The sequence below is a fragment of the Cervus elaphus genome, chromosome X (genome assembly GCF_910594005.1).
Source record: "Cervus elaphus chromosome X, mCerEla1.1, whole genome shotgun sequence".
In the NCBI taxonomy this organism is placed as follows: domain Eukaryota; kingdom Metazoa; phylum Chordata; class Mammalia; order Artiodactyla; family Cervidae; genus Cervus; species Cervus elaphus.
The window spans coordinates 120804168-120832064 of NC_057848.1; the positions used below are offsets into that span (position 1 = coordinate 120804168).

Consider the following 27897-nt stretch of genomic DNA (forward strand, 5'->3'; position numbering starts at 1 on the left):
GTGGTGGCATCTCTTAACCAATCACCGCGGAAGTCGGCCTGTTGCCAGGGTGAAGCGGCGCCCGCCTCTCCACCGGATGTGAATTTGTAGGTGGGTGGAACCGGAATTGACGCTTCAGGAGCTAGCTAAGCTCTGGGAGTGTTGATATTTTTGCAGTCAGTCTGGCTGACTTCGGCCAACTTAAAAGCCTGGGAGGGAGACGATTTTAAACTTGCTGTGCGTGGGGCAAGCCACGCTGTTCTGTCGCAGTGCCCCCGCCTGCGAGTCAGAGCCTCGGGGAAAGAAGAGCCGGATGGAACCAGCGAAGGGAAAGGCAAGGAACAAGGCTGCCGACTTTGACTGAAATCTGAGACGGAGGGCAGGGGAGGGCGACGTCCGCTTCTGATTGGCCTGTGGGCATCATCGAACACCCACGCAGCCGCTTCGATTGGTTGGTGCTCGCAATTGTTGTGGCGGCAACGAAGATTTTGCCCACGTACTTCCGAACGAGAGGCTGGGGCTGTGCCCCAGCGCGCCTGCGCAACGTTCCAGGCCCCACCCGGTAGTTCAAGAACCTGCGAGGGGGCGGGGCGAAGAGGTGCTTGTTTTGGTTCTGTTTTCTTTGAAGCCGTAGGCCGGAACGAGCGTAGCAATAAAGTTGTTGGACTTGGAGAGGCTACGACAAGCTCGCCGCGGTGCCTTAATCTTGGACTTCACATCCGGGTTCTCCTGCCGCGTGACCCGCGTTCCGCCGACGGTTCGAGAACCGGTGCCGCGCGCTCTTTATCCGGGTCCCGGCGATCCCGTCGTCCTTCGCGCACAACTGTAGCCCCCCCCCCCCCATCCGGGTCCTCTCCCAGCGTCCCCCGCGCCGGGTTTGCTGGGGGCTACTCGGCGGTGCCGCCATGACTATTCTCCCCAAAAAGAAGCCGCCGCCTCCCGACGGCGACCCCGCCAACGAGCCGCCGCCGCCCGGACCGCTGCCCCCGGCGCCTCGCCGCGGCGGGGGTGTAGGCGTGGGCGGCGGCGGCACGGGTGTGGGCAGCGGCGACCGCGACCGTGACTCGGGCGTCGTGGGGGCCCGTCCTCGGGCTTCGCCACCGCCTCAAGGCCCTCTCCCGGGGCCACCGGGTGCGCTTCACCGCTGGGCGCTGGCCGTGCCGCCTGGCGCCGTGGCGGGCCCTCGGCCACAGCAGGCCTCTCCACCTCCTTGCGGGGGCCCTGGAGGTCCCGGCGGCGGTCCTGGTGATGCGTTGGGTACAGCAGCGACGGGCGTGGGCGCGGCGGGTGTGGTGGTGGGCGTGGGCGGTGCCGTGGGTGTGGGCGGCTGCTGCTCAGGGCCGGGTCACAGCAAGCGGCGGCGTCAGGCCCCCGGGGTTGGTGCGGTTGGCGGGGGCAGTCCTGAGCGTGAGGAGGTCGGCGCAGGTTACAACAGTGAGGATGAATATGAAGCGGCTGCAGCGCGCATAGAGGCCATGGACCCCGCCACCGTCGAGCAGGTATGGGCATTGGGGTGGGGGAGGTGAGTGAATATGGTGGATGGGATCCCTAGACTGGCTAGGGACCCAAGGAAGGCTGTTTGAGCCTGCTTCAAGGGGCCTATGTCTTCTCTCTTGAGTCTGGCACTCTTTTCCCTGCTGATGGGGTTGCGAGACACTCTCCCCCCCGCCCCCCCTCCCCCCGGGATTTGGGATTAGAGGCCGCAGATAAGATGGAGGATTTAAAGATGGGGTCTGTGGTCTCTTCTAGGACCCGTAGTTGATTGTGGGCCCTGGGGCCTCATCGTGTAGGGCCAATAGGTAGGCACTCCCCAGGAGAGACGAGCAGAATGGAATGTCTCCTGAGAGGGGAGTCTCGTGACTTTCCAAAGGACCTTGGTTTGTGTTTGGTGACTTGAGATTTCTTTTCCCCTGGAATGAGATTCTTAAGAGTCCTCCTCCTGGGAATACAAGTAAGGTGGCGACCTCAGAGATAACGAGTGTCCCCAAGATACCTAAATCCTTTTCAGGGGTCTGAGACACTATATAGGGCAACCCTTTCTCCTCCTCAGGGGAATACAGCACAGGGCCATGCAGCAGTGGAGTCTGAGACTCCCTTTTCTAGAAGTCAGGGACCTGACACACACACATACATATTCTCCTATGATCTATTTCCACTTAGGGACTAGGATCAAAACCAACACCCTGGAGAAACTCCACTAGGGTACATGAGATTCATCCCTAAGTGACAGGGGTCTTATGCTTTCTCTAAGGGATCTGAGATCTCCTTGGAGACAAGAGTCTGAATCTTTCTCTAGGAGCTTAAGCTTTTTTTAAGGGCTGGACACCCCTCCCCTAGGCCTGAACCTTTCTTCAAGAAAATGAGACTCACTGTTTTGTATTTTGGAGCCTAGGATTCCCCCTGCCTATAGCCTGGGGCTTTTAGGTCTGAAGCCCTCTTCAGGAAATTGATATCCCCCCAGAGGTCTCTAGGGGACTTTGCTACTCAGGGACTGGCCTGAGTATTCTCTTTGGGCATCTGAGACCCACTGTGCCAAGGATTCTTGAGCTTTCTTTCAAGGATAAGAGATGCATACATACCTCACTGACCAGTATGTCTCTAGAGATGAGGTCCACGCTTCCCCCTCAAGGAACTTAAGGCACTCCTTAGGAACAGGTGGTCTCCCCGGGCCAGAATTGAGCCCTGAGACCTTTCCCTTGGGGCATGGATAGAGTCCCTCTGGAATAGGGTTCTGCATCTCCCCTCAGGAGTTTGACTTTGCCTCGGGTTCATGAGACACCTCTCCCACCTTAGGACCTGATATCTGAACCTACCCTGAAAGAACTGTCACCTCACTTAAAACAGCATATGTGTACCCTAGTCTTTTTTTTTTTTAAAGAGTGTTTATTTATTTGGCTGCCCTGGGTCTTAGTTTTGACATTCGAACTCTTAGTTGCGGCATGTGGGATCTAGTTCCCTGACCAGGGATTGAACCCAGGCCCCCTGTGTTGGGAGCATGGAGTCTTTAGCCACTGGACTACCAGGAAAGTCCCTGCCCTAGTCTTAAGAGGCCTTTTGGGGTCATAAAATTTCCTGCCTTGGGGACTTGAGCCTAAGCCCACCTTCCACTTTGAACTGAATCTTTCTGGCTGCTCATTCCCCTTGGGGACATGGGTAAGATGGGATTCTGAGGGAAGGAGTCTGAGTCTCCTCCCAGGGGCCTGAGCTTCCCCTCTGGGACAAGAGATCCTTTCCATTAGGGAGGGGCTTGAGCTCTCCTCTTGGGTATGAGGCTCTCCCTCCCTCCCCACTCCCCCAACCAGACAATCCTTTCTCATCTGGGAGAAGAATATGATGTCACCCCAGTGTAGCCTGAGGCCACCCCTGATTGGACAGAGGACCTGGATACTTTTCTCAGTCATAAGAATTCCGTCTGAGCTAGCTCAGGCTAGGAAGTTGCCCTTACTTTCTATGAGAAGGTTGTCAGGTAGGTACTGGGGACATAAGGACTAAGAAAGGACTCCTATCCTCAAGAACTAGGAGGATGTGCTGAGTCTCCCTGATTCAGCTGTGCTTCTAATTTTCTGGATCAGAGAAATATTCTGAGTTTTCTGAATAGCTTTCAACAAGCTTTTTTCTTCCAGAGAGAGGGAAGGGGTTTGGCACATCCCCACTGCAGGGGATTCTCCACCCACATTCTTTCCCCCCTTGGCTCAGGTAAATCTTTCTGTGCTTCACAGGGTCCAAGGCCTTGTCTTGAGCCCTCATCCTTGTTCCCTTTTCATCCATTACTGCTTCTCCTGGCAGGATGAATCATCTTTCAGGGTCCAGACCAGGAGTTATTTCTTCTCTCCCTGGTCGTGATAAAGTGTGCCTTTCCTTTTCCTTATTTCCCACAGAAATAAGGAGTTTCAGGGACAGAGAAAGTCATGTGCCACCATGGTGACTAGAAAGACACCTCCTTACATCCCCTTTGCCATCTCTTAGGCTAGGAGTTCTTCCCTTGTATTGTCCCCATAAGAACATGGAAGTAAAGTTGTGTGGTTGCATGATACCTTCCCTTCCCAGTGACAGAGGAAAGGTTTCGTGTTCTCTTTACTTCTTGGGACAAAAGGACAAAGAAGGTGCTTCTTGCCTCACCTAGTTCAACTAGGGGATGAAAATAGGAGAGATTCTTCCTGCTGCCCTAGGCTTGGTCCTGAACCATCATTGGGGCCATTTGTGACCAAAGGGCCATTTAGACCCTTGGGAAAGGAGAGAGTTATTGAGAAGGAGTCCACATGATGACTCTGGTCCTTGTTGTGACCACCCAGACTTCCTGTCTGTCCTGGTGCTGTTACTATATCTACTGCCTTTAAGAGCCCTTTTGACACCCCAGAGGTCCCAGTGCTAGGAAGGTGGTGGTGTCAGGGATTTCCTTTCCTGGGTATGGCTGCCTTGCCAGAGTCTCCCCTATGAAAAGAATGACTTGAGAGGGTCCTGAGCTTGAGGACCTCACAGAGCATTTTGAGAAGGGGGCCTGTGTGCTGAGATGGTGGAAGAAGGTGGACCTGGCACTGTAGCCAAGCTGCCAGGTTTCCCATTCTGGCTCTGCTGGGGCTTTTCTGGATGAACCAGAATTATTCTGCCTATGCGCCCTGGGCCACAGTTTTCTTATTGATGAGGTAAAAGTTGGTGGGGCATTGTTTAACTTTGGGATTTCAGGGAGCTCACACCAAAGCCCTTTGGGCCTGGAGGTGACAGGGTATGGTAGGTGTCTTTCAAGGAAGAACTGGGTTCCTCCCCCACTCCCATATTCCCTCTCAGCCATCCAAGCTTGGTGGTCAGGACAAACAGTCTGGTTAGTGTGAGGCTCAGGGTTGGCCTCACAGTGATTTTTGTGGCCAGCTAGCTTGGGGGTTGTTAGGAGCCCTTTTGGATGGTGTAGAGGTAGGTTTGTGTGTAGAAAAAGTTTAGGCTTTGGACCTGATAGGTCTGACTTCAAATCCCAGGACTCCTGCTTAGCTGCCAAAAGTACATCCATGCCTAGGGTTATTGACTCAATATCTGACCTGGCCCACCTTGGACCTTGGCTGATTCTTCTTCTGTAGTTTCCCCAGGATCCTCTGGGTTCTTCCTAGGAGCCTTTGCAACAATTTCATTTGGCACTTATGAACCTGCTGATTCCTCTGATCAGGAGGCAGAGTGGTATAGCAGCAAGTGGTTGGACTCGGCCTGGGCGTCTGAGTTTGAGTCCTGTATCTTCTGCAGTTACTTTTTCTGGGTCTCAATTTCTCCATCCATAAAATGGGTAGTGATGAAGAAAGAGGTTGTACTCATTGCTCTGTAATGTCTTTAATTCTCTGCTCCTTACTCCCCTCATCCATTGTGAAAGTCTTGAATGGGGCCCCTTGGCTTTTGGGGGTATGCTATGAAGTTTTAAGCAGTTACCAGCTTCCCTCTGCCCAGCCAGTGCTGTAGGCCTTTGTGTGTGTGTGTTTAACAGCTTTATTGAGACATCTTTCACACATCAAAAGGTGTACAATTCAGTGACTTTTAGTATATTCACAGAGTTTTGCATCTGTCATCACAATCAGTCTCTTTTAGAACATTTTCTTCACCTCAGGAAGAAACCCTGCATCATCATCATCGTCCCCTATCCCTTCATCCCTTCTCAGCCCCTGGCAACCACTCATTTACTTTCGTTTTGATTGATTGGTCTTTTCTGTACATTGCATATAAATGGAATCATTTATCCTTTGTGACTTCATTTCTTTCACTTACCATAATGTTTTCAAGGTTCATCCATGCTGTAGCATGCATCAGGACTTCATTTCTTTTTGTTGCAGAATATATAGCATCTTCGTTTTTTAAAAAAGATTTATTTTTATTTTTTGACTGCACCCAGTCTTAGTCGTGTCATGTGGGATCTGGTTCCCTTGCCAGGGATTGAACGTGGGCCCCCTATATTAGTGCAGCCTTAGCCACTGGACCACCAGGAAAGTCCCCTGCATCTTTTTTTTTAAATTATTCCCTCCCCACCTCAGTGGCCTAGTAGTAGGTTTGGGGCCTTGCTCTTTTCTGATTCCTCTGCCCTGGAGAGCTCTGTTAGTCCTTAAAGAGCAGTGTGTCATCTGTGTTCTCACTAGATGGGTTGCGTATGTTTAGCCTATGGAGCAGAGCCGGTGTTTTGGGGGAGAGAGGGGTGGTCTTGGCACCAGACTTGCTGGGACAGAGTTGTGTAGTCCAGAATACTAAAAATCTCTTGGCTGTGGGCTCTTCCCACACATCTGTCTGTCCATGAGCTACCACTGCTGCTGCCATCTCCCCCTGCCGCCTCCTTGTTTCATTGGCAACTCATTCATTGATAGACAGGGTCAGCAGCTTCCCAGGCTGGGATGGGGGATTCCAGGCCCTTGCAGCTTTAATTCTAACCCTTTCCCTGGGGGTGGGATGCAGCTGAGGTGGATCCTGTGGGGTGGGAGCCATGCCGTGTTGCCTCACAATTCACGCCGGGGAGTGCTACAAGGGTGTTGTATTTGTGTCCTGTGGCTGCTGTGACAAATTACCACAAACTTGGAGGTTTAAAACAGCAGAAATTTATTCTTTCTTTGTGCTGGAGGCCAGAAATCCAAAATCAGTTCCACTGGGTCAAAATCAAGGCACTGGCAGGGCCAAACTTCTTCCAGAGTCTAGGGGAGAATCCAGTCCTTTTCCAGCTTCTGGTGGCTGCTACCATTCCTTAGTTTTTGACCACATCACTCTGACCTCTGCCCGTTTTCTCTGTGTACGGGTGGTCTCTCCTGGCTGTGTCAGATCCTCCTCTGCTGTCCTAAGGACACTTGAAATTGCATTGCATTTAGGTCCTACCCTACTCCAAGATAATCTCCCATCGCAAGATCCTTAACCACATTTGCAAAGACCCTTTTTCCTTGTAAAATTTACAGGTTCCAGGGATTGGGGCCTGATATTTTTGGGTGATCATTATTCAGGGATGTTCTTGTTTCCTTTCCAGGGCGAGAAAGGGAACTCATTAAGTGCTCTCATACTGACCAGTCTTGTAATATTTGAGTCTGTCCAGTATCCTTGTTATTGGGAGGCTTGTTAGCCTCTTTTACAGATTGGAAAACTGTGGCTCAGAGCAGTTAATCACTGACTAATAATTGTTGGAGTTGGATTGGAACCTACGTCAGTTGGGTCCCACGGGCTGCTTCAACTTCTCTTGAACCTTTGAAGCAGTAGGTTGCAGTTTTGTACCTCAGATGCCGTCGTGTCAGAGACCTTTACCCAGCCCCATTTTGGAGGCTCAGAGATGTGGAGGGAGTTGCCCACAGGTTCAGCAGTGGGCTTGCAAGATTCAGGGTCTGGACTTTCTTATTTCAGTTCATTATTATTTTGGCCATGCCGTGTCTCATGCAGGATCTTAGTTCCCTGACAAGGGATTGAACCCATGCTCCCTGTGGAGTTTTAACCACTGGACCACCAGTGAAATCCCAGGGTCTGGACTTGACTTTCTTAGGCCAGGGCATTGATGTAGCTTATGGCTGGGCCTGCTCCCACCTCTTACTTCCGCCAACCCTTCCTTCCTGGGCCATTTTCCTAAACAGCATCCAAGTTGGCACCTTCTTTGGAGGTTCCTGTCTAGCTGGGGAAAGGATAAGACTGTTCTGAGCTCTTGGGACTCTAGGCTTTCTTTGAAGCCCAGGACCATGACCTCCCTGTTTTCTCCCCACAGCGGGAGAGAAGGGGTTTCAGCCAGAGCCTGCTCCAAAGGCTGCTGGTGCCAAAGGCAGTGGGTGATTAGTTGTCTGGCTTCCATATCCAGACCCAGATGCCAGTCTGGCTGCCCCAGGACCAAAGCCTTGCTTGTGTGAGGGGAACACACAGGCCTTCTCCACTTTGAAGGACAAATCAGGATTTTCCCAAATGGGCTGCCAGGTGTGTTTCCATGCTGTGATTCATGAAGCTTCTCTTGTTGCCTCTACATTAGGCTTTGCTGATGCCCCAGTCCCAGTTCCTTTCTGCCTTTATAAAATGAAGATAATGCTTCCTGCCACCTGAGCTGTGGTAAGGACAGTTAAATGAGATTACCTTTTGCATCTAGCACTTGGCATGGTAGGCATTTGGCTAATAAGAATTCATCTTTTTTTCCTGGCTCTGCCCTGCTTACTTGCCTAGTCCTCTCCAGGGCTTTAGCTCTGCTGAACTCATTGTTGGGTCTCTGGCGTCCGTGGAATGACAGAAGTGATTACTAAGCATTTCTGGAGGTCTTGGTATTTTACTTCTTTACTCAGGTGGCACCTCCTCTCAGATGCCAGCCTTAATGACTGACCCAGGTCCCTTGCTCTGTTTCACAGCAACCCTGTGTTCACCTCTTTTAAAGCCCTGCTCACACTTGTGTGTAGATATTGCCTATTTCCCCACCCCCTAGCAGTTTATGAATTTATCACAGTTGAGACCAAATCTGATTCATTTTTCTGTCCTCATTGCCAGTCCAGGGTCTGACTTAGTAACTGCCTGGTAAACCTTTGTTGGATGAACATGTAGGAGCACCTCTCGTGCTCTTTGACCCCCTTTTCCCCTGTCGATCTCTTCCCCCACCCCCCCAATACTTGAAGTCAGGAGGTTGCTGTGTGCACTGCTTCTTTAGAACTTCTCCTGTCCAGTCTGGGTTTGTAGTCATAGTTCCAGCTTCTCTGCAGGTGCCATGATGCTGGAAGATGGCTGACCTGCAGGGCAGGGATAGGGGAACTGGCTGGAGCAGGCTAGTCCAGTGTGACAGCCTCTGGGGAAGGAGGGACACCTGGACTGCTGGAATGTTGTACATAAACAAGAGTTTGTGCTGCCTGTGGAAGCCCATTAAGAGCTTCCAGGTGCCTTTGTCATCTCTAGAAAGCCAGCCACACCTTCTTGGGGTGTGGGCCCTGATGGTGGCACTGTAGGGTATTCTCTTGTCCCCCGTGCTTCATCTCCTGTCTAGCCACTCACCTAGGACTTTCTGAGGGCCTCTCAGTTGTACGTCCCCTGTGTGTGTGCTGGTCTTGTCCCTTCTCTTTCTGGTGACCCCCTCACCAGTGCATGGTATGTTGTTTAGAAAGCCTTTTCAGTTCCTGAAACTTCTCTAAGCCTCTTGACAGCTCTGTCAGGCAGCTCAGATATCCCCCATTTGACAGGAAACTGAGGTTTGGAGAGTTCAGGTAGATTACCTAAACTCATGCAGCAAATCAGTGACAGAGCTGGGCTTGGACTCAGAGCTTTTATCCTCTAGATCTTGTGCTTCCTATTTTGCCAGGAGTTTCTCTCATCTGAGATAGTTAAAAATGGCCTGCAGAGAGGTGATCCCCTCTGTCTGATCAGCAGTAGCGCAGATCTTATAAATCCCTGGGCTGGGTGGTGTGCCCAAGGAGCAGCCTTGAGATTTCTGGCCCCTGGGCCTGATGCGGGCTCAGGCTGACTTCTTCTAGTGACCAGCAGATGGCGTGAGGAGGCTAAGAAAGGTCTGCTGCTGGTTTGTTTAGTGTTGAGATGGAAAATGTTTTAAGTGACACGTGGACATTTTTTAAATAGACTTTATTTTTTTTGAGCAATTATAGGTTCATAGCAAAACTGAGCAGAAGGTACAGGGAGTTCCCATATACCTCCTGACTCCACACATGCAGAACTTCCTCCAGTATCAGTGTCCCCCACTAAGTGGTACATTTGTTATAGTCATTGGACCTACATGGACACGTCATAATCACCCAAAGTCCATAGTTTGCCTTAGAGATTGCTCTTAGTGTTGTACATTTTCTATGGGTTTGGATAATTGTATAATGACATGTAACCACCATTACAGTATGTAGCATAGTTTCACCTCCCTAAACATTCTATATGTTCCACCTATTCATTAAAACGTTTGCAAATACACATTTGTACGGGTTCACTTAACCCACACCTTTAGGGCCAGCTGTACTTTTGAATTTAGAAATATTTCAGAATTTTAGGAAAGTCACTTGGATGTAAACTGTGTATTATGTAACACTTTCCATGGGGTCTATAGCAGCACCTCAAAGTCAAACACCTGGATGTTTCTGCATGGAAATGTTTGAATATTCGCTTTTAAGTGGAATAGATGGGTTCTTGTCAGCTCAGGTCAGATTGTGATGCTAAATGAGTTAGATAAAGAATTGGTTTTAAAAGCTTTTAGAATTTTGGATAACATATTGTATACCTGTTATAAATGAGATGGTGAAGTAGAATCACCTGTAATACCAGCACTTAGGGATAATATTTTGTTGTGTAAAGTGTTCCCAACTTTGTGTGCATGTGTGTTTGTATACTTATGCCTATATATATGTATATGTTAAATGTCACAAGTGAGATTGTACTTTGCATATATTTTGCTTTATACAGTATATCTTGGAATTTTCTGGCTGTATTGTGGGGCTCTGGATCTAGGCTCTTGCCAGTCTACTCCCTCCTCAATATCTCCCCTACCCTAAATGACTAGAGGGTCCCCAGGTGAATCTCCTCTAGGTCAAGTCAGGTTCTCCCCCTTGGCACTTGCTGGTTCTGGGCCTTTGGCTGCCTAGGGGATAGGCCCAACATGGGATTCCCAGGATGGTCAGCAGGGGGTTAGAATACAGATGAGGCCCCTCTAGGAGCAAGCCTTCTGCTTACACAGAGACTGATTCGCTAGAAGGGTCTCCTGCTCCACATGCATGGAGTGGTCTAACAGGGCAGAGAACTGGACCTTGTCCATTGTCCTCTCAGCCAATCATCTGGGTCCCTCAAGAGCTCAAGGACAGGGCCTTGGGGGTGAGGGTATGGGTCTTTCCTGTTGATGATCCCTACCTCTTCCCTCCAGCAGGAGCACTGGTTTGAAAAGGCCTTGCGAGACAAGAAGGGCTTCATCATCAAGCAGATGAAGGAGGATGGTGCCTGTCTCTTCCGGGCTGTAGGTGAGTCTTTGCCTTAGCCTTCAGGGGCCTAGGGCTGCCCCTGAACTATGTTGCAGTTGTCAGGAGTGACTTGTGTGACAGGGTTGGGGGCAGAGTTAGCTGGTCTTTTAGGGACTCCTGGCCTCAGCCTAAGTTAGTAGCTGGCCTCTAGCTTTCAGTCACAAGGCAGTGTGGTGGTGTGAAAGTAATAATAACAGTAGTAATAGTGATGGAGAAAATAACATTACTTAGGAACAGATTGGAGAAGGAAATGGCAACTCACTCCAGTATTCTTGCTTGGAGAATCCCAGGGACAGAGGAGCCTGGTGGGCTGCTGTCTAGGGGGTCGCACAGAGTTGGACACCACTGAAGCGACTTAGCAGCAGCAGCAGCAGGGACAAACTGCTCAGGTGCTACAGGAAAACTTTTTAATTCTCCTCCAAGCTAGATAAGTGAAGGACCATTGCTTCCAGTTGTCAGATGAGAAAAGCAGCTCAGAAATAGAGAGTGACTTACCTAGGGTCAGAGAGTACATAGTGCAGTCAGGAGGCAGAGTCTGGGTTAGGTTAGTGAGAGGCCTGTGCTCTTAACTGCAGCACACAGCTGTCAGCTTGGGATCACAGAACTTTAAAAAAAAAAAAACTTACGCAAAAGTAGAATAGTGAACCCTTTATGTACCCATCACTCATCTTCAAAATAATTGTTAACATATTGCCAACTTTATTTCATCACTACCCCACTCACTCTCTCACTCTCCTGAAACGAAGATTTTTAAAACAGAATCCCAACATGGATCATCTCATTCGTAAATACTTCTGTATGTTTCTCTGACAAATAAGGACTCTTTTCTTTTTTTAACATAACAAAAATGTCATTATATGCATAACAAAATTAATAATTCCTTAATACCATCTACTGTCCAATTTGAGCTGGCTCTTTGAAGCTTCTCTGGCTCTCATCTGTGACTCAGCAAGCAATTGTGAAGTTAAGGCAATGGCAACCCACTCCAGTATTCTTGCCTGGAGAATCCTGTGGACAGAGGAGTCTAGTGGGCTGCTGTCCATGGGGTCACACAGAGTTGGACATGACTGCACCGACTTAGCATGCATGCATTGGAGAAGGAAATGGCAGCCCACTCCAGTATTCTTGCCTGGAGAATCCCGGGGATGGCAGAGCCTGGTGGGCTGCCATCTATGGGGTTGCACAGAGTTGGACACGACTGAAGCGACTTAGCAGCATGCTAGTGTCCAAGGGAAGCTGGGAGTGTGATTCACTGCCTTTTGAGCTCTGATGTTTCCCAAGGAAACATCCCCTCTGATAAGAGCCTTGACCTGAGAGTCAGAAGCCCTTTAGTTTTCCCCCTGACTCATAACTTCCGTTTTCCCATATTTGAAATGGTGTTGATTCTGCAGTTTTTAGTGGTGCCTCAGAATCACAAATGTTTGAGTGGGTGATAGAAAGTTAGGTGGGGTGAGTGGTTGTCTCCCTATTCTACCAAGCAGAAGAGGTTCAGGCAGTGGACTTTGATGGGCTGGGAAAATTCCAACTCCCTCATCCCTGTGGCTCAAGTCCGTGTTCTCCCAGAGATGTTTCCTAGAGAAAGAGATAGGTTTGGGGGGCATCTTGGACCAAAGGAATGCAAAGAAAGAATAGATGGGGACCCATTAGGTGTTAGGCCTGTGCCAAGACCTTAGTCTGAATGTGGGGTAAGCAAGGCTGCTGGTGGAGTGAGGGTCAGAGAATGCAGCTGTGCATCTGTGTCTTGGGTGTTATTTGACGTGGGCCTTGGGCTTAGTTAAGACCAGGCTTGGCAGTAACCCATGTAAGAAACAAAATTTAAGTGTATGTCCATCTGACTGTTCTTCCCAAACACCTTCTGACCCACACCTTCTGACCCTTCCCCCTCATTGAGACCTTCTAGTAAGGGGCCTAAGCTTACAGGAAGAGCTGACCATGACAGGTTGAAGGCCTTTCCCTGTCAGCACTATGGCTACACATTTCCTCTGACTGGGCTGCACTTGGCTTTTCTTTGTAAAACCTCAGAAGCCCCATGGCCTCTCCCTGAGAAGTACATGACCCCTGGGTCTCTAGGCCTCATGTGGAGGTTTCCCTGGGGCAGAGTGCACAGGACATGTAACCCCAGAGGGGACTTTATCCTCATGCTTTCTGTTGCCCGTCTGCTTCCAGCCTCGCTGGGACAGGGACAGGTGGTAGTTGCTCTAGGCTCTGGTGAGAAGGGTGACAATTTTTAACTTCCTGTCACACCTTGAATAGTAGAAGGACCACAGAACTGAGGGTTGGAGTTGGAATGGGGAGAGACAAAGAGACCACTCTTGTTCCTTGACCCTGACTGATTGCTCGGCATTCCACGTGGTGCTTCAGGTTCACCTGCAAAATTGGGATCCTTATCCCATGAGACCAGGTGAGAAGAGCCTCCCATTGAGGCTCAGGAAGGGGAAGTGACATGCCCAGGGTAAGTAGTGGCAGAACTGGCATGGGAACCCAGATGTATCCAAAGGACACATTCTTTCTATGACCCTAGGAAAGCCCTAGCTTCTTAGGAGTCAACTGGCTGGGTGACTGTGGCTGTATTCCTTGATATCTAGGGCCTTGCTTCTTGCAGCTAGGAGCCTGTGGCCCTCTACTCTTAGGAATCCTGAGGCAGGTGGGTTTTTACCCTCTGTTTTGCCTCTGAGGTCTAGGTGTCCCCAGTGTGAACCAGTATCCCATGCTTGTGCCCAGTTCTCTCTCCTACCACCTATTGGAGACACGTGGGCATCAGCATAGGCTGGGCTGGAGTGAAAGTGGGAGCCTGGGTCCCAGAGGTATCCTGTGGTCCACCCTGCCCCTGCTGTGCTCAGATAACCTTCTCCTGGAAACGTGAGTCTGCATCTCTCTTCCCTCCCTCTCTGCATATGGCTTTGACTCAGCAAAAACCTCTGGCCCTGGCCTTGGCCTCTGTGGGCAGAGTGGTGGCCGTGTGTGTGGGTGTCTTGCATGGGTTGTGGGGATGCAGCTGGGGCTCTGCATGTTTCGGTGATGGGGCCCAGAAACATTAGCTAGGTCTACTGCTCAAGGCCTTTTGGTCTTGGAACGTGGACTATCAGCATTGGAGGAATGGATCTTAGATCAATTTGTCGTTTTATAAATGGGAAACAGGCCTCAAGAGAAGATCAGGACCTTATTATCTAGGTCACACAGCCAGTATCAGACATTCGTGTTTGAGGTTGAAGCAGGCCAGAAGGAGAAGAATCCCATGGACCACCATGTACACCGGCTTCTGTTGACCTCTCTGCCCTGCCTCCTTCAGTTTTTCCATCTTTGCGGTGGGAATTCTTGAGTAGGGGAGCAGGCATCTTGAGACCAAGCTATTGAGAGGGCTGAGTTTTACTGACTCCCCGACTGAGGGTGTGGTAGTTGGGGCCACTGGCCAGGTATGCACTGCAGCTGCTCAGCAGGCAGGTGAGACCTTTTTCTTGGTTCATCTCCTTGGTGGGGCCAGGGTTCCCACTGGGCCATGAGAGAAGCAGGGAACAGAGCAGGTCCCATCTCCTGCTACTGCTTTGTGTATACATGTTTGTGTGTGTGGTTTTTTAGATTCCCTGCAGGCACCAAGCTTCCTTTTCTGTTCTCAGTGGTAACTGGCTGTGGTTCTTCTAGCAGGCAGTCAGGCAGGCAGCAGCCTGGTAAGGAGGCAATTCCCAGGTGCATCTAAAACAAATGGCAGGGCCTTGTACTTAAATTGTTTAGATAGTCCAGGCTCTCCTGTCTTGCTCTTCCATATAATTTCTCAGCAAATAGTGACTACATTTTGGTGGACCTTCCCCCAGGTAGCAGGGGAGGGAGGTTGAGACAAGTCTGTTAGAGCCATTGGCTCTTCCCCACTCGTACCAACCCCTGGCAAAGGCTAGGAAGGGGGTGGGGGGGTCTTCAGTTTGTACAGCCTCGAATTCTGTCCAGCCTTCAGTCTTTGCTGGTTGGTGGCAAGGGCATCTACTTTTTGAATGCGACAGTTCTCTGTAGTTGTGGTGGTTGTGTGGGTATTTGGCTTCAAGGAACATCTTTTACTGACTCTGTGCATGCACATGTGCATTTCTGTGCTGCTGTCTCTGTGTGCTCAGAGAAAGGACATACATAGGGTATGGGGAGGGAATGTTCATGCTGACCTCTGTGGCCTTAGTGAGGGGTACAGGTCCTAATATCTGTAATCTCTGACCACTTGCAGGCCTTTCCTAGGTTCCAGCTGATTCCTGCTTGTGTTGGTAGGGAAACTGAGGCAGACAAGCCTGACCTAGGGAGTCGGGTGGCTAAGGTGACAGCCAGATTGGTGGTGGTAATGTCTCCTGGGGCATCAGTGCTCAAAGTTACCAGTTATTCCTTGAAAACCTGGCCTCTCCTTCAACCTCCCCAATGTGTGGCCTTGAGCCAGCTGTGCCACATTTCTGTACCTTAGTATCCCTCCTGTGTTAAGTAGGGTTTTTTAGGGTAAGGATGGAATGAGCTGGGATGTGAAAAGGCCTTGGCGGAACCAATTGTAGTAATGTACTGAAGATTTGTGAGCCCTCTTTGGGTTGGGGACAGAGGTGAGGGAGTGGGGGACCCCCTTCCAACTGGACTCTGGGAGGGGAGAGCAGGTGCAGATTGCCCACAAGTGCAGTGTCAGCAAGAGGAGGAGTTTCAGTTTCTATCAAAACAAGCGCTCTGAATTCCCCTACCTCTGCAGGACCATTGGGCTCTTTTCCTCCACCTTGGCCCCCACAGGGAAGTCCAGCTCAGTCCCTAGTTCCATGTGCCAATCTCTAGGGAGGGAGGAGGGCTTTCTGCAGGACAGAGGTAGGGCTGGCAAATTCAGACAAGCATCTCCACAGTGAGGATTTCCTGTGTTCTTAGTCCTGCACTGGGTGTTTTTATGTCATCGAGACGGTCCTTCTACTGTCTCTCATTGGCAAGGTATTGTTGCTCTCTTTCCTTGGTTCAGAGATGGACATTTTCTTCCACATTGATGATCCCCAAACTAGGGTATGTCTTATAACCTGTGAGGTGGGTTTCCCTCTCCCAAAAGCTATGATTAAATACGTGTTCTGTACCACCTATTGGTGCATCTTAGAATTGAAGAGGGAAGGTGGTATTTTACATTTTATAGGTAAGTTGAGAAGGTCATCCTTTGCCCACACTTAAGGACCCTATTTTGTGAGGCCTGTGTTACTGATTTGATGTTAATTTGGTTGCTAAAGATTTGAACTATGGGCACAAGGTAGGCTAGTGGACCTTTGGATTCAGCAAAGGTGGAGAACCAGTTCTGCCTGCATGAGGAGAGAGAACCTAGACTCTGAGTTTGGGGACTTTCCTCTGGCTGATGAAGTGCAGCAGAAATGAGGAAGGACTTAAGTGGTTCTGGTGAAATTCTAGCTGACTTGTGGGTGACTGGCTATCTGAAGGAGTCATCGTCCTCCTTATGACAAATGGAGCCCCATCTCTTGAACATTTGCAGCAGCAGTAGCAGCAGGTATTTGGCAGACCATCCCCTGTAGTATTGACAATGTCCCATGAGAGGAAAAGGAGTTATTTTCCCCAGTTTATAGATGAGGACATTGCAGCCCAGAGAGGTTAAGGCCTTGTCCAGTACCACACAGGAGGCAGAAGAGCCTTTTTGTCAAGCAGGGAGTCAGTGGCAGGGAAATGGGAACTTCTTGGAAAGGTTCTCTCCCAACTCCCTTTCTGGTCCCATTGTCTCCCCTTTCCCCTGACTCCTTACATCTGGCATCTCCATGGTGGTAGATCCACCTCCCAGGACTGGAAATGCCTGTTGCCTGCTTTCCTGGGAACATCTCAGCCACCTTCCTGAGTCTGGCAGACCAACCCCTATTTAACCCCTTCACTCCCATCTCAGTTCCTGTTTACTGCAGCTGCCAACAGCACTGCCTCTTCAGCACCCCAGGTTTATTCTACGGAAATAGCTCCTCAAGCAGCTCCGGCAGCCACAGCGGGTTTGTGGTCCTGGCTTCTAAGAAAGGCAGTGGCAGGGGGCCCCCAGTCTGTGCACAGGGCATGTGACTTGCTGGAAGTGCTGCAGAGGGGGAGGGGGGTGAGGGAGAGTGTGGCCACAGAACCCACATCCTTGTTTACATCGGTAAAGGGGCTACCCCTTCCCACCTCACAACCCCCACTCCCCATTACCCTCTGGTCTCTGCACCTCCAGGAGGACATGAGACAGGCATGGGCCCCGTTTTCTATCTCAGAGCTGCCTTTTTCTCTTTATCTCACAGAACCCTTCAGGGAGGGGGAAGGGGGAAGGGCAGCAAAGGCGTTCTTCTGGCGATTCTTCACAGAAGTAGACTGGCTGTTATGGAAGAACTCTGGTGTTCGCTGCAGGACCTGCCCCTGCTCCAGTGTCACAGGGAGATCCCATCAGAGCAGTGGTCCTCTGGGGAGATGAAGGGACATTCACTCTTCGTCTTAGCCAGTGGACATCAGGCATGCTTCATCTTCAAGCCCACTTTAATTTCTCACAGAGAAGGCTCCCTGACTCCCCTAGCCTCCCCAGTCTACTCAGCAAACTTGCATTTCTTGCACTGCACCAGGCTCTGAGCCTGGGGGTAGACTTGTATGTGAACTGCCCTCTGCCCTCAGTGGGAGCCCAATGTGATCAGGCAGATGAAGTCTGTATGCATCTTTGATAAATCTGGTGATGGGGTGCCTTGGAGGAGTGGGAAACTGTTTTAAGAGTGCATTGGTGTTTGACAAGTAGCCAAAAAGGATGGAAAGAACTATGTTCTTTCCATGTGTGAACATGTGTGAACATCCTCAATTGAGGCAGAGAGAGCCTAGTTCTTATTGTGACCAAAGCCCTGTGATGCCTGGACCTTAATTAAGTTAGGTGCGTATGTGTCTTATCTCTCTTGTAGACCACATGCTTCTGGCGGATAGGGTCAGAATTTTACTCACTTCTGTCACCTTCATAGTACCCCACATTCAGGCCCCACTATGGGACAGGGTCTCTGAGTGATTGCCCTGTCCCAAGACTAGGGCTAGTCGCTTCATACCTATTATCTCATTAATCCCATAAGAGGCTTGCCAGGAAGTTACCCAGCTTGATCCCATTTTACACTTGAGGCATATGAAGCTCAGAACACTTGGGTCATTTTGTTTACTGGTACCTAACAGAACTGGGCTTAAAGCCCAGTTATTATCCCTTCCCTTTCCTTCTTTTTTCACCTTATAAAGGCCATAATGACTCCTGAGAGTCAGGAAACTGAATTCTATAGTTGAATCTGTCATGGACTGACTTCTGGGTGACCTTGGTCAAATCACAAACTCCCCGAGCCTCAGTGTCCTCATGTGAAGAGCGAAGGGTGGTGTATGTGGAATCAATGGTGCTTAAGGCCGCTTATCTACACAAGATACCTGTGGTTCTGTCCCTTTTACCTGTACTCTTGTTCGTAAAGACTGTCCTTGCCTGCCTCTTTTTTCGTGATCATATTCTAGCCCACAAAGCCAAGAACTCTCCATTCCTTAGGGTAGGTAAGGAAGTTTCCCTGGCCCCCAGCCCCAGAACCCCAAGGATGTTCTGATTTAGAACTCTTCTTTGGTGGTAGCTCTGACTCCAGCCTCTCCTTCTGCCCCCACAGCTGACCAGGTATATGGAGACCAGGACATGCATGAGGTTGTTCGAAAGCACTGCATGGACTATCTGGTGAGACCTTGCAGAGACCTTGGGGTGGGGGCAGAATGGGAGGATCTCTTCTCCACATAGACATTGATCATCTGATCTTTTCTGCAGATGAAGAATGCTGACTACTTCTCCAACTATGTCACAGAGGACTTTACCACCTACATCAACCGGAAGCGGAAAAACAACTGCCATGGCAACCACATTGAGATGCAGGCCATGGCAGAGATGTACAACCGGCCTGTGGAGGTGTACCAGTACAGCACAGGTACTTCTGTGGTGGGTAGGTGAGCAGTTGATCACTCCTGGTCTGAGCCGGTTCCACCCAGCCCACTGTGAATCTTCTCTCCTCTTTCTCTGCAGAACCCATCAATACATTCCATGGGATCCATCAAAATGAGGATGAACCCATTCGTGTCAGCTACCATAGGAATATCCACTACAATTCAGTGGTGAATCCTAACAAGGCCACCATTGGCGTGGGACTGGGCCTGCCATCATTCAAACCAGGGGTAAGCACGTCCCTGTGCCTAGAATGTATACTGGAGGTAGACCAGAAGACCAGAAATCTCATGTTGGGGCCTCATTTTTGCCCCTTGCCCACAAAAATGTCCTGTTAACCTCTCTGAGTCGCCCCTAAGGTCTCACCTCTGAAATTAGGAAGTTATCCAAGGTGATCCCTCAGGGCTCATTTTGTGGTCTCAGTTTGCCTGTCTGAGCTGGTTCACCTATCTTTTGTGCCTGTTGAGAGTTGGCATTTTGAGATACGGAGTCAAACTTGGGAACTGTGAACCAGGGCTCAGTCTAGGTGTTTTGGTACCCACATGGATCCTCCTCAAAACCTCAGCACGTACAGACAGCTGTGGTCACAGAGACTTGAAGTGTAGGCCTGGCCCCACCACTTGCTGGCCTTGGTATCTAAGTCAGGTTGTACAAGTGATTTGACTGGCAGCTTGGGTGATACAGAAAGTGCCTAACACTGAGTCTGATACCTATTAGGTGCTCAGGAAAGGGCAGTAGATTGTCTCAGCACACACTGACAGATTTTCATTCTCTGTCTTAAACAGTTGTCTGTTGGGGATTTTGCTATCTTCTATTGAGGTTTCACTTCCTACAAAAGTACTCCTGCCTCATTTTAGGAAACAAACCCTAACACAACACACCCTCCAACATAGAGGTTTTTTGATGTGGACCATTTTTAAAATCTTGATTGAATTTGTTACAATATTGCTTCTGTTTTATTTTTTAGTTTTTTTGGCTGATAGGCATGTGAGATCTTAGTTCCCCAACCAGGGATCAAACCTGTACCCCCTGCATTAGAAGGTGAAGTCTTAAAACCACTGGACCACCAAAAGTCCCCATAGAGGTTTTTTGGTTTCATTTTTTTAAATCTTTAATCTCAGAACAGTTTTAGATTTATGTAATTATTGTGATTAGAGAATTCCTATATACTCCACTGTGATTAACATATTAGCATAGTATGTTTGTCACAATTAATGAACTGATATTGATATATTAACTAAAGACCATACTTTGTTCAAATTACCTCAGTTTTGGGCTTCCCAGGTGGCTCAGTGGTAAAGAATCTGCCTGCCAATGCAGGATACACAGGTTTGATCCCTGGGTGCGGAAGATGCCCTGGAGAAGGAAATGGCAACCCATTCCAGTATTCTTGCCTGGGAAATTCCATGCCCAGAGGAGCCTTGGAGGGCTACAGTCCATGGGGTTGCAAAAGAGTCAGACACAACAGTGACCAAACGACGACAACAAATGATGATACCTTCAGAAAGGGATAAAAGAAAAACAAATTATCTCAGTTTTTCCCCAATGATCTTATCTGTTCCAGGATCCCATTCAGGATACTGTATTACATTTAGTTGTCGTGTCTCCTTTCGCTCCTCCTGGCTGTGACAGTTTCTCCGAATTTGTTTTCCATCTGTTTACAGAATCTATGACTTTTTCTAGAATGTCATATAATTGGAATCATACAATATATAGTTTTTTCAATGGCTTCTTTTAGGTAACACTGTGCATTTAAGAGTCATTCCTGACTTTTAGTGATTTGATCACTTGTGTCTTTTCTTTTTCCTTTTGTTAAAACTGTGAGTGCCCTAAGTTTTTTTTTAATAGATTTAATTATTTAGAATAGTTTTAGATTTACAGAAAAATTAAGAAGATAGTGCAGAGTTCCCACATACCCTTCTCCCTTTTGCATAGTTTCTCTATTATTCACACATGTCAGATGAGTGTAATACATTTGTTCTATGAACCAGTTACATTGTTATTAACTAAAAGTCATCATACCTCTTTACGCTCCTTTGTCTTTGATGGTTTCTCACATTTTCATGTTTTTGGTGACCTTGGCAGTTTTGAAGAGTACTAGTCATGTATATTGTAGGATGTTTCTCTTTTGGAATTTGTCTGATGTATTTCTCATTAGACTTGAGGTTATGGGTTTTAGAGAGGGGGATCACAGTGGTAAAGTGCCATTTTTATCACATCATCTCAACAGTATGTACTGTAAACATGATTTGTAACTGTTGATGTTGACCTTGATCATCTGGCAGAAGTAGTTTTATCAAGTTTTCTCCACTGTAAAATTACTCTTTCTCTACCCCCACTCCCTTTTCCATGTTGTACTGTGTGGAAGGAAGTCATTTATAGTCCACACTTAAGAAGTAGGGATTAGGGGGACTTCCCTAGTGGTCCAGTGGCTAAGACTCCACCTTCCCAATGCAGGGGGCCCATGTTTGATCCCTGGTCAGGGAACTAGATCCCACATGGTGCAACTAAAAAACCCAGTGCAGCCAAATAAATAGATAAATATAAAAAAAGAAGTAGGGATTAGGGAATTTCCTGGTGGAATAGTCATTAGGACTCCACATTTTCACTGCCAAAGGCCTGGGTTATATTCCTGCATTGCAGTGAAAAAAATAATAAAAGGTGAGGGTTATACTCCATCTCTTTGAGGGCAGAGTATCTACATAAATTATTTGAAATCCTTCTGCAAGGGAGATTTATCTCATTCTCATTTATTTAGTCATTTATTTATATCATTGTGGATGATGGATATTTATTTAATACTTTTACATGTTGGGTTATAATCCAGTACTATTTTTATTTTGATGCCCAAGTTTTTCCAGTTTTGGCTATTGGGAGTTCTTTTAGTTGGTTCCTGCATCTCTTTGAAATATCCCCATCATTGTGGTAGTTTGTGTGTTTGTGAGGGGGTGTTTTTTGGCTTGTTTGTTTTCATTTTTATTTTATTTTTCATTTTCATTTTGAATGCTTAACTTTCTGACACTACAAGGCGCTAGAGGCTCATCTTGTATATTTCTTTTTTTTTTTTTTCATCTTGTATATTTCTTGCCCCATTTCTAGAACCAGCCATTTCTCCAAGGAGCCCTAGTTCCTTTTATTGGAGAATCTTAAATTAGAAACCAAGATCTGGGTGCTGAGTATGCTCTTTGCTATTGGGGTATCCTTGCTTTAGGCCCTTTCAGCTGATAGAGCAAGGAAGTATATGTATATACTAACCTGTGTGTATACACATGTCTAGAAATATTTCTGTATGTAACCATCTGTATCTGTATGACACTATGGTTCTTACTGATACCTTTAACTGAGGGGCACCTTGTTTTAATTTGCAATTCCTAATGACAGATGATGTTGAGCATCTTTTCATGTGCTTATTTGCTATCTTCTTTGATGAAATTGTGTGTCTAGACTTTTTTGCCCATTTTTAATTGGCTTATTCTAATAGCATTTTGCATTCTTTTTGGACTGTTATCCATGGGTAAAAAATTATACTTTATACCATTACTTAGTGTATATACACGTTGGTGTATGGTGTGTATATGTGCATTAAAATAAGTTTTCACTGAACGAAATTTACTGTTATTCCGTGGGATATGCACTGATACTTTGAATTATTCCTTTTTAAAAAATCTGTTATGTCTCACAGCCTGACACTCTCATACGGTGTTCCACAACTCATAGTACCCCACACCATGCTGACACTGTCCTCTTGTCTACTTAAATACCCCAATACTCAAATCTACCCTGTGCACACAGGACTCATTTCTTAGGTGATCTTTTCTCCTTGTCCCATCTGGGCATAGGTGAAGAAGGCCTCAACAACTGAGTCATCAATTGGTGAGGCGACTTTAAATTCTAGCCCTGGCTGGAGGGCACCTGACTGCCCCAGACTTAGTACATCAGTTGAGGTGTCTTGGAGGTGGCAGCAGGACTTCTGAACATAGGAATTCGAAATGACAAGTCCCCCAACCCAAGCCTTCCTTTCCCCAGTCCCTGATGAATAGGCAGCCTGCCCAGGGGGGTGCTTAGTAAGAGTGTCTGCCTTCCTGCCTCTCTTCTGAGCATGTGAGCCCTCCTCCCTGAGCCACTTCTGGCTCTTGGCCAGAGTTCAGAGTGTCACCTCACATCCCTGTTCCTCTCCCACTCCTTGCAGTTTGCAGAGCAGTCCCTGATGAAGAATGCCATAAAAACATCAGAGGAATCATGGATTGAACAGCAGATGCTGGAAGACAAGAAGCGAGCCACAGATTGGGAGGCCACAAATGAGGCCATTGAGGAGCAGGTGGCCCGGGAATCCTACTTGCAGTGGCTGCGGGATCAAGAAAAACAGGCTCGCCAAGTCCGTGGCCCCAGCCAGGTGGGTCCTGGGGTCTGTCACTAGCCTGGCGAAGAACCTGTTACTTCCCATGTTCTGTCCCCAAACAGGCAGAAACAAACTAAGCAATTCTGACATGTGGGAGAGAAGGAAGTTCCTAGCCTTTTCTCTACCTCATCTTGGCCTTAGTCTTGGCATTGTGCCTTAGAACTCTCAACAACTGTGCAGAATAAGCTTTTTTTTTTTTAAGAAGTGAGAGAGGGCAGCCACTAGTGGTAAAATGCCAGATTCACAGATAGTTTCAGAGGGACAAGCTTTTGCTGAATGTTGTGTGCCAGACTCTGTACTGAGGATGTAAAATCAGGTCCTGCATGCTCCACCCTCAGTGATCCTGTCTTTTGAGGGGGAGACACATGCATCAGTGGAGCCCTTGACTCTGACTGGAAGACCAGTAGAGGTGGGGGATCTGGTCAGTCTTCACACAGAAAGGTTGAATTTTTAGGGCAGGGAGTGAGGCAGGGCAGCCAGGTATTTGAGGAGTCACAAGAAGTTTATAGAATGATTAATTGATGTCGGCAAGAGCTGACTCATTCGTTGAACAAGTGTTTATTGCAGGTCTGTGCCAGGCACTGTTCTTAGTGTATAGGAGTACATTGGTGAGCTGGGCAGTCTCAGGTCTGTCTTTGTGGTGCTTCCATTTATGCAGAGTGGAATGAAATAAACATAATGAATAAATCATTTGAGAGGTGGTATGGACAAAAGATGTAGAGCAGGGTAAAGGGGATGAGTAGGACTGAGTGGGGCTGGGAGTTCACAGTATTAATTAGCATGGTCAGAGTTGGCCTCAGACCAGGTGAGATTTGAGCAAAAGCTTGCAGAGGTGAGGGCATTACGTGCCTATACCAGGGAAGACAGGACCAGCTAGAGCAAAGACCCTGAGGTGCGTACACACCTGGTGTGATTTGGAAGCAGCCTGGAGGCCAGTGTGGCAGAACAGAATGTAGTAGTAGATGGAGTCGGAAAGGTGGGGGTGCCATATTGGAAGAGGCTTGTGACCTTCCCGTTTGGCCTGTGGTGAGGACTTTGGCTTTTCTTCTGAGTGAAGCAAAAATGATGAGAGGGTTATAAGCAGGAAAAGAGTGGGAACTTAGAATTAACAGGATCCTTCTGACTGCTGAGTGTAAAATGGAGTTGAAGGGGCCAAGGTGGAAGCAGGAGACCACCAAGGAGAAGATGACTATAGTAGTCCTAATGATTGATGGTAGTACTGGCAAGGGAGGCAGTCAGAAGGGGATAGATTCTGGATCTATTTTGAAGGTGGAGTAACAGGTTTCCTGTCAGACTGGCTGTAAAGGTGTGAGAGGGGCTTTAAAGTGCTTACCTTGATCCTGTGGTCCATTATGTTACCAAGAATGTTGGTGGCCTATGTAGAAGCTATTTCATAGCCAGGATTCTGGGAGGGAGTGAGCCCTTCGGGAATGGGGCAGAGGACGGTTGCAACTGCTATTGGTCTTTACCACCACCTTCCTCACCGCAGCCCCGGAAAGCCAGCGCCACATGCAGCTCTGCCACAGCAGCAGCCTCCAGTGGTCTTGAGGAGTGGACCAGCCGGTCCCCAAGGCAGCGGAGTTCAGCATCGTCACCTGAGCACCCTGAGCTGCATGCTGAGCTGGGCATCAAGCCCCCTTCCCCAGGCACTGTCTTAGCTCTTGCCAAACCTCCTTCACCCTGTGCACCAGGTCAGTGACTTGCTAATAGGGAGCATGTAGGGGTCAGGAAGTCCTGCTTAGGCCCTGAGCCCTGCCTTTGACTGTCTGTCTGCCCCAGGTACAAGCAGCCAGTTCTCGACAGGGGCCGACCGGGCTACTTCCCCCCTCGTGTCCCTCTATCCTGCTCTGGAGTGCCGGGCCCTCATTCAGCAGATGTCCCCCTCCGCCTTTGGTAAGCCTCTTCTGTCTAGGGTCTAGGGGCCAGCTGGGAGTTGGGGAGAGATGGAAGAAGCAGCTGGTCCTGAAAAGGGGGCTTCTGGAGCCTCTGGACATCTCCTCAGGAAAAGAGAGTTTTTCAGGCCCAAGAGTCTGCCCCAGAGGGGATCTGAGTGGGGTTTTGTAGGCTCAGAGGAGCCTTCCCCTTAGAGAAAAAAGTGGTAGGGGCCTGAACGGGATCTCTCCAGAGCCAAGAATCAGCAAAGGGGAAGGAGAAAGCAGGCTTAAAGTGCTGTGTCATTCTTTTCCCCTTCCTCTTGCCCAGCAGGTCTGAATGACTGGGATGATGATGAGATCCTAGCCTCGGTGCTGGCAGTGTCCCAACAGGAATACCTAGACAGTATGAAGAAAAACAAAGTGCACAGAGACCCACCCCCAGACAAGAGTTGATGGAGACCCAGAGACTGGAGACCATTTCCCAATCCCTACCACTCCTGCCCTCCGGTGCCACCCCACCTTCTTTGGCTTTCTCCCATCTTGCCTTCTTCCTTCTTTCCGCTTCTTTGGCTCCTCCCCACTTCCCTCTGGCTGGCCCACCCCTGTGCACCCTCTCATCGCTGCCACCACCACCATCATCTGTCTCTTCGCCAGCTGATGTGCCCTGTTCCCCCTGCACAGCACCATCCCTGCATTCCACAGGGGACTTGGGCAAGGGTGCTGAAGGTAGGCGAGGGGCACACAGAGACAAACCAACTGGCAGCCAGGCAGCCCCTGAGGAGAGACAGATAGCAAAGTCTCCCTGCCCCCTATTCCTTCCAAGATCAGAAACTTGTCACCCTACCTTCATAAATGATACCAGGGACGTGGGAGGAAGAAGTGGGAAAAAATCCCCTTCCCAGTACCCTTAAAATGTCTGAGCCTTCAATGTTGAGTTTTTTTCTTTATTAAAATATACTTTTATCTTATGAAATCAATCAGTGATGTAGACAACAGCATTGGCTCTATGAAGGTGACATCTCTCTGGTTTGGAGGCAGGTAGGCCACGGGGCACAAAGATGTGGTTGATGTACCTGGCCTCCAGCTCTGTGGAGATGGGCAGGCTTTAGAGTATGAGCCAGGGTGGGGTGGGAGGGCAGGAGGGGGCAGGTGTCAAGTGGGCTTTGGACGAGACTCTGACCTTGCTGCATTCCTTATGCTTCCACCACCACCACCAGTCTTTTTGGAATCTCAGGGTGGGGGGCACCTTCGAGGATCATGGCCGCCGCCCAGGATTTGAGTGTGGGGGGGTGGGAGCAGCCTCAGCAGATGGGGCACTCATGCCTTGCAGGTGTCAACAAGATCCAGCATCTGTAATGTCCTTGGCACAATAAAACCAAATGTCAGTTTCCCCTGAGCGCCTCTGTTCTGTGTGGGGCAGGGGGTGGGTGAGCCTTTGGTCAGAGGCGGTGATGGCACAGACCTTGGCTTGACTTGTAAGGGCTATATGCTCTCCATTGGGGTCTCTCTGCAGGCCCAGAGTTGGTTCATACTTGATTCACTGCTTACTGAATCAGCCTTTGGACCTGTTACCACCAAGAAAGCTCTGTCTTTGCCCACTGCCCCTGCCTCAGTATTGTTACAGGATGTAGCCTGCCCACCCTATTTCCTGGGGTGTGATGGGAGCAGAGAATTGAACTTGATGGCAGGGACTGAATGTCCAACTTCTCTGCCTGCCTCTAGCCCCCATATGTTTGCTCTTTCATTGTATTTGATGAGGAAATGCTTTGGACAGGCACAACAGTCGCTTCATAGCAATCTGAGTTTAGTGGAAGTGACCAGAGGGTGGACCCCCCACACAAGCACACCAGGTTTTAGAAATTGAGGAATAGCTAAACCTTTTTTATTCATGTTCCCAGTTCTCTTGACACTTCTGTCCCTGCCTTTCCTAGAGGTAAAGCCAAGGCAAAGAAGGATGGCTGGCCCCAGGTTTTTCAGTTCTCTTCTTCAGTGTCCCTCAATAATGGGGTCCCTGTGGAAGGATGTATGTCCAGCTCTGCAGATGAGGGTGTGGCTATCTGCAGGTGTCTCTGTGGAATCCACTGGTTAAGCACTGTGTTGGAGAGTTGGTTTAAAACCGGCTTTTTCTAACTATGTGGCTTTGGTCAAGTTGCAGGCTCTCTGAGTTTCAAGTGTCCCATGTATAGGACAGGAGTGATAAATATCTACTACCTCACGCTCTCTCTGTTGTGAGCATTGAGAGAGAGTGTATATGGTCAACATAATGTATGATGGCACAGTGCCTGGCACATTCTGAGAGCTCTAATGTTAGCAGGTATTATTTATTATCCTGAAGTTGAAGTTTCTGCACTATTTGGCCCCTGACTACTTCATCTTGCCTCTCTGTCCAGTTTTCCTTGGCCTCTGCCTGGAATTTGCCCTTCCTCTGTCCCAAGCCTCCAACTTTGTCTTTCAAGATGGGTAGAGGGTCTCCTTCTGAGAAGCCCTGTGTGACCCCATTTACATTCTCACCTTTATATACAGATATGTCTTTATTTCTTCTCCAGTAACTGTACTATCAAATTCTTGGGCAGGGCTATGATGCCTGACTTAACCTGTGTATCTCTTAGTATCTGCACCCCCTCTAGGGCCTTGTAGGCTTACAGTAGACCCCTAATAAATGTTGGATGAATAAGGGAGAGTACCCGTGTATATTTGCTTTTTGAGTGTTTGTGTGTGTGAGAGACTGGTGAGTCCAAGCCTTTGTGCATCTCAGAGTGTCTCTGTAGTTGTGTGTGAGATGAGGGCTTGTTTCCAGGTGTGTCAGATGGGGACTGC

General features: G+C 48.7%; 1 protein-coding gene across 4 annotated transcripts; it reads left to right on the forward strand.

The window, feature by feature from the left end:
- The first annotated feature begins 132 nt into the window (after positions 1-132).
- Positions 133-27760, forward strand: OTUD5 (OTU deubiquitinase 5). 4 transcript variants are annotated; one of them, XM_043895297.1, is made up of 10 exons: positions 133-1236; positions 1405-1478; positions 10784-10877; positions 18485-18549; positions 18637-18793; positions 18889-19037; positions 22997-23200; positions 24696-24897; positions 24986-25099; positions 25409-27760. In XM_043895297.1, exons 1-10 carry the CDS (start codon positions 885-887, stop codon positions 25531-25533), a joined length of 1536 nt encoding a protein of 511 aa, XP_043751232.1. In that variant the 5' UTR covers positions 133-884; the 3' UTR covers positions 25534-27760. The 4 variants fall into 4 exon arrangements, with proteins under 4 accessions (XP_043751232.1, XP_043751233.1, XP_043751230.1 ...); XM_043895298.1 differs by having other exon boundaries at positions 10787-10877; XM_043895295.1 differs by having other exon boundaries at positions 133-1478.
- The last annotated feature ends 137 nt before the right edge of the window (positions 27761-27897 follow it).

Bases quoted from the DNA above. Each gene is read 5' to 3' on its own strand.
- OTUD5 (XM_043895295.1), top strand. From the start codon at position 885: ATGACTATTCTCCCCAAAAAGAAGCCGCCGCCTCCCGACGGCGACCCC. The intron at 18,550-18,636 runs GTGAGACCTTGC...TCTTTTCTGCAG, and splicing joins AGCACTGCATGGACTATCTG to ATGAAGAATGCTGACTACTT. The intron at 25,100-25,408 runs GTAAGCCTCTTC...CCTCTTGCCCAG, and splicing joins GATGTCCCCCTCCGCCTTTG to CAGGTCTGAATGACTGGGAT.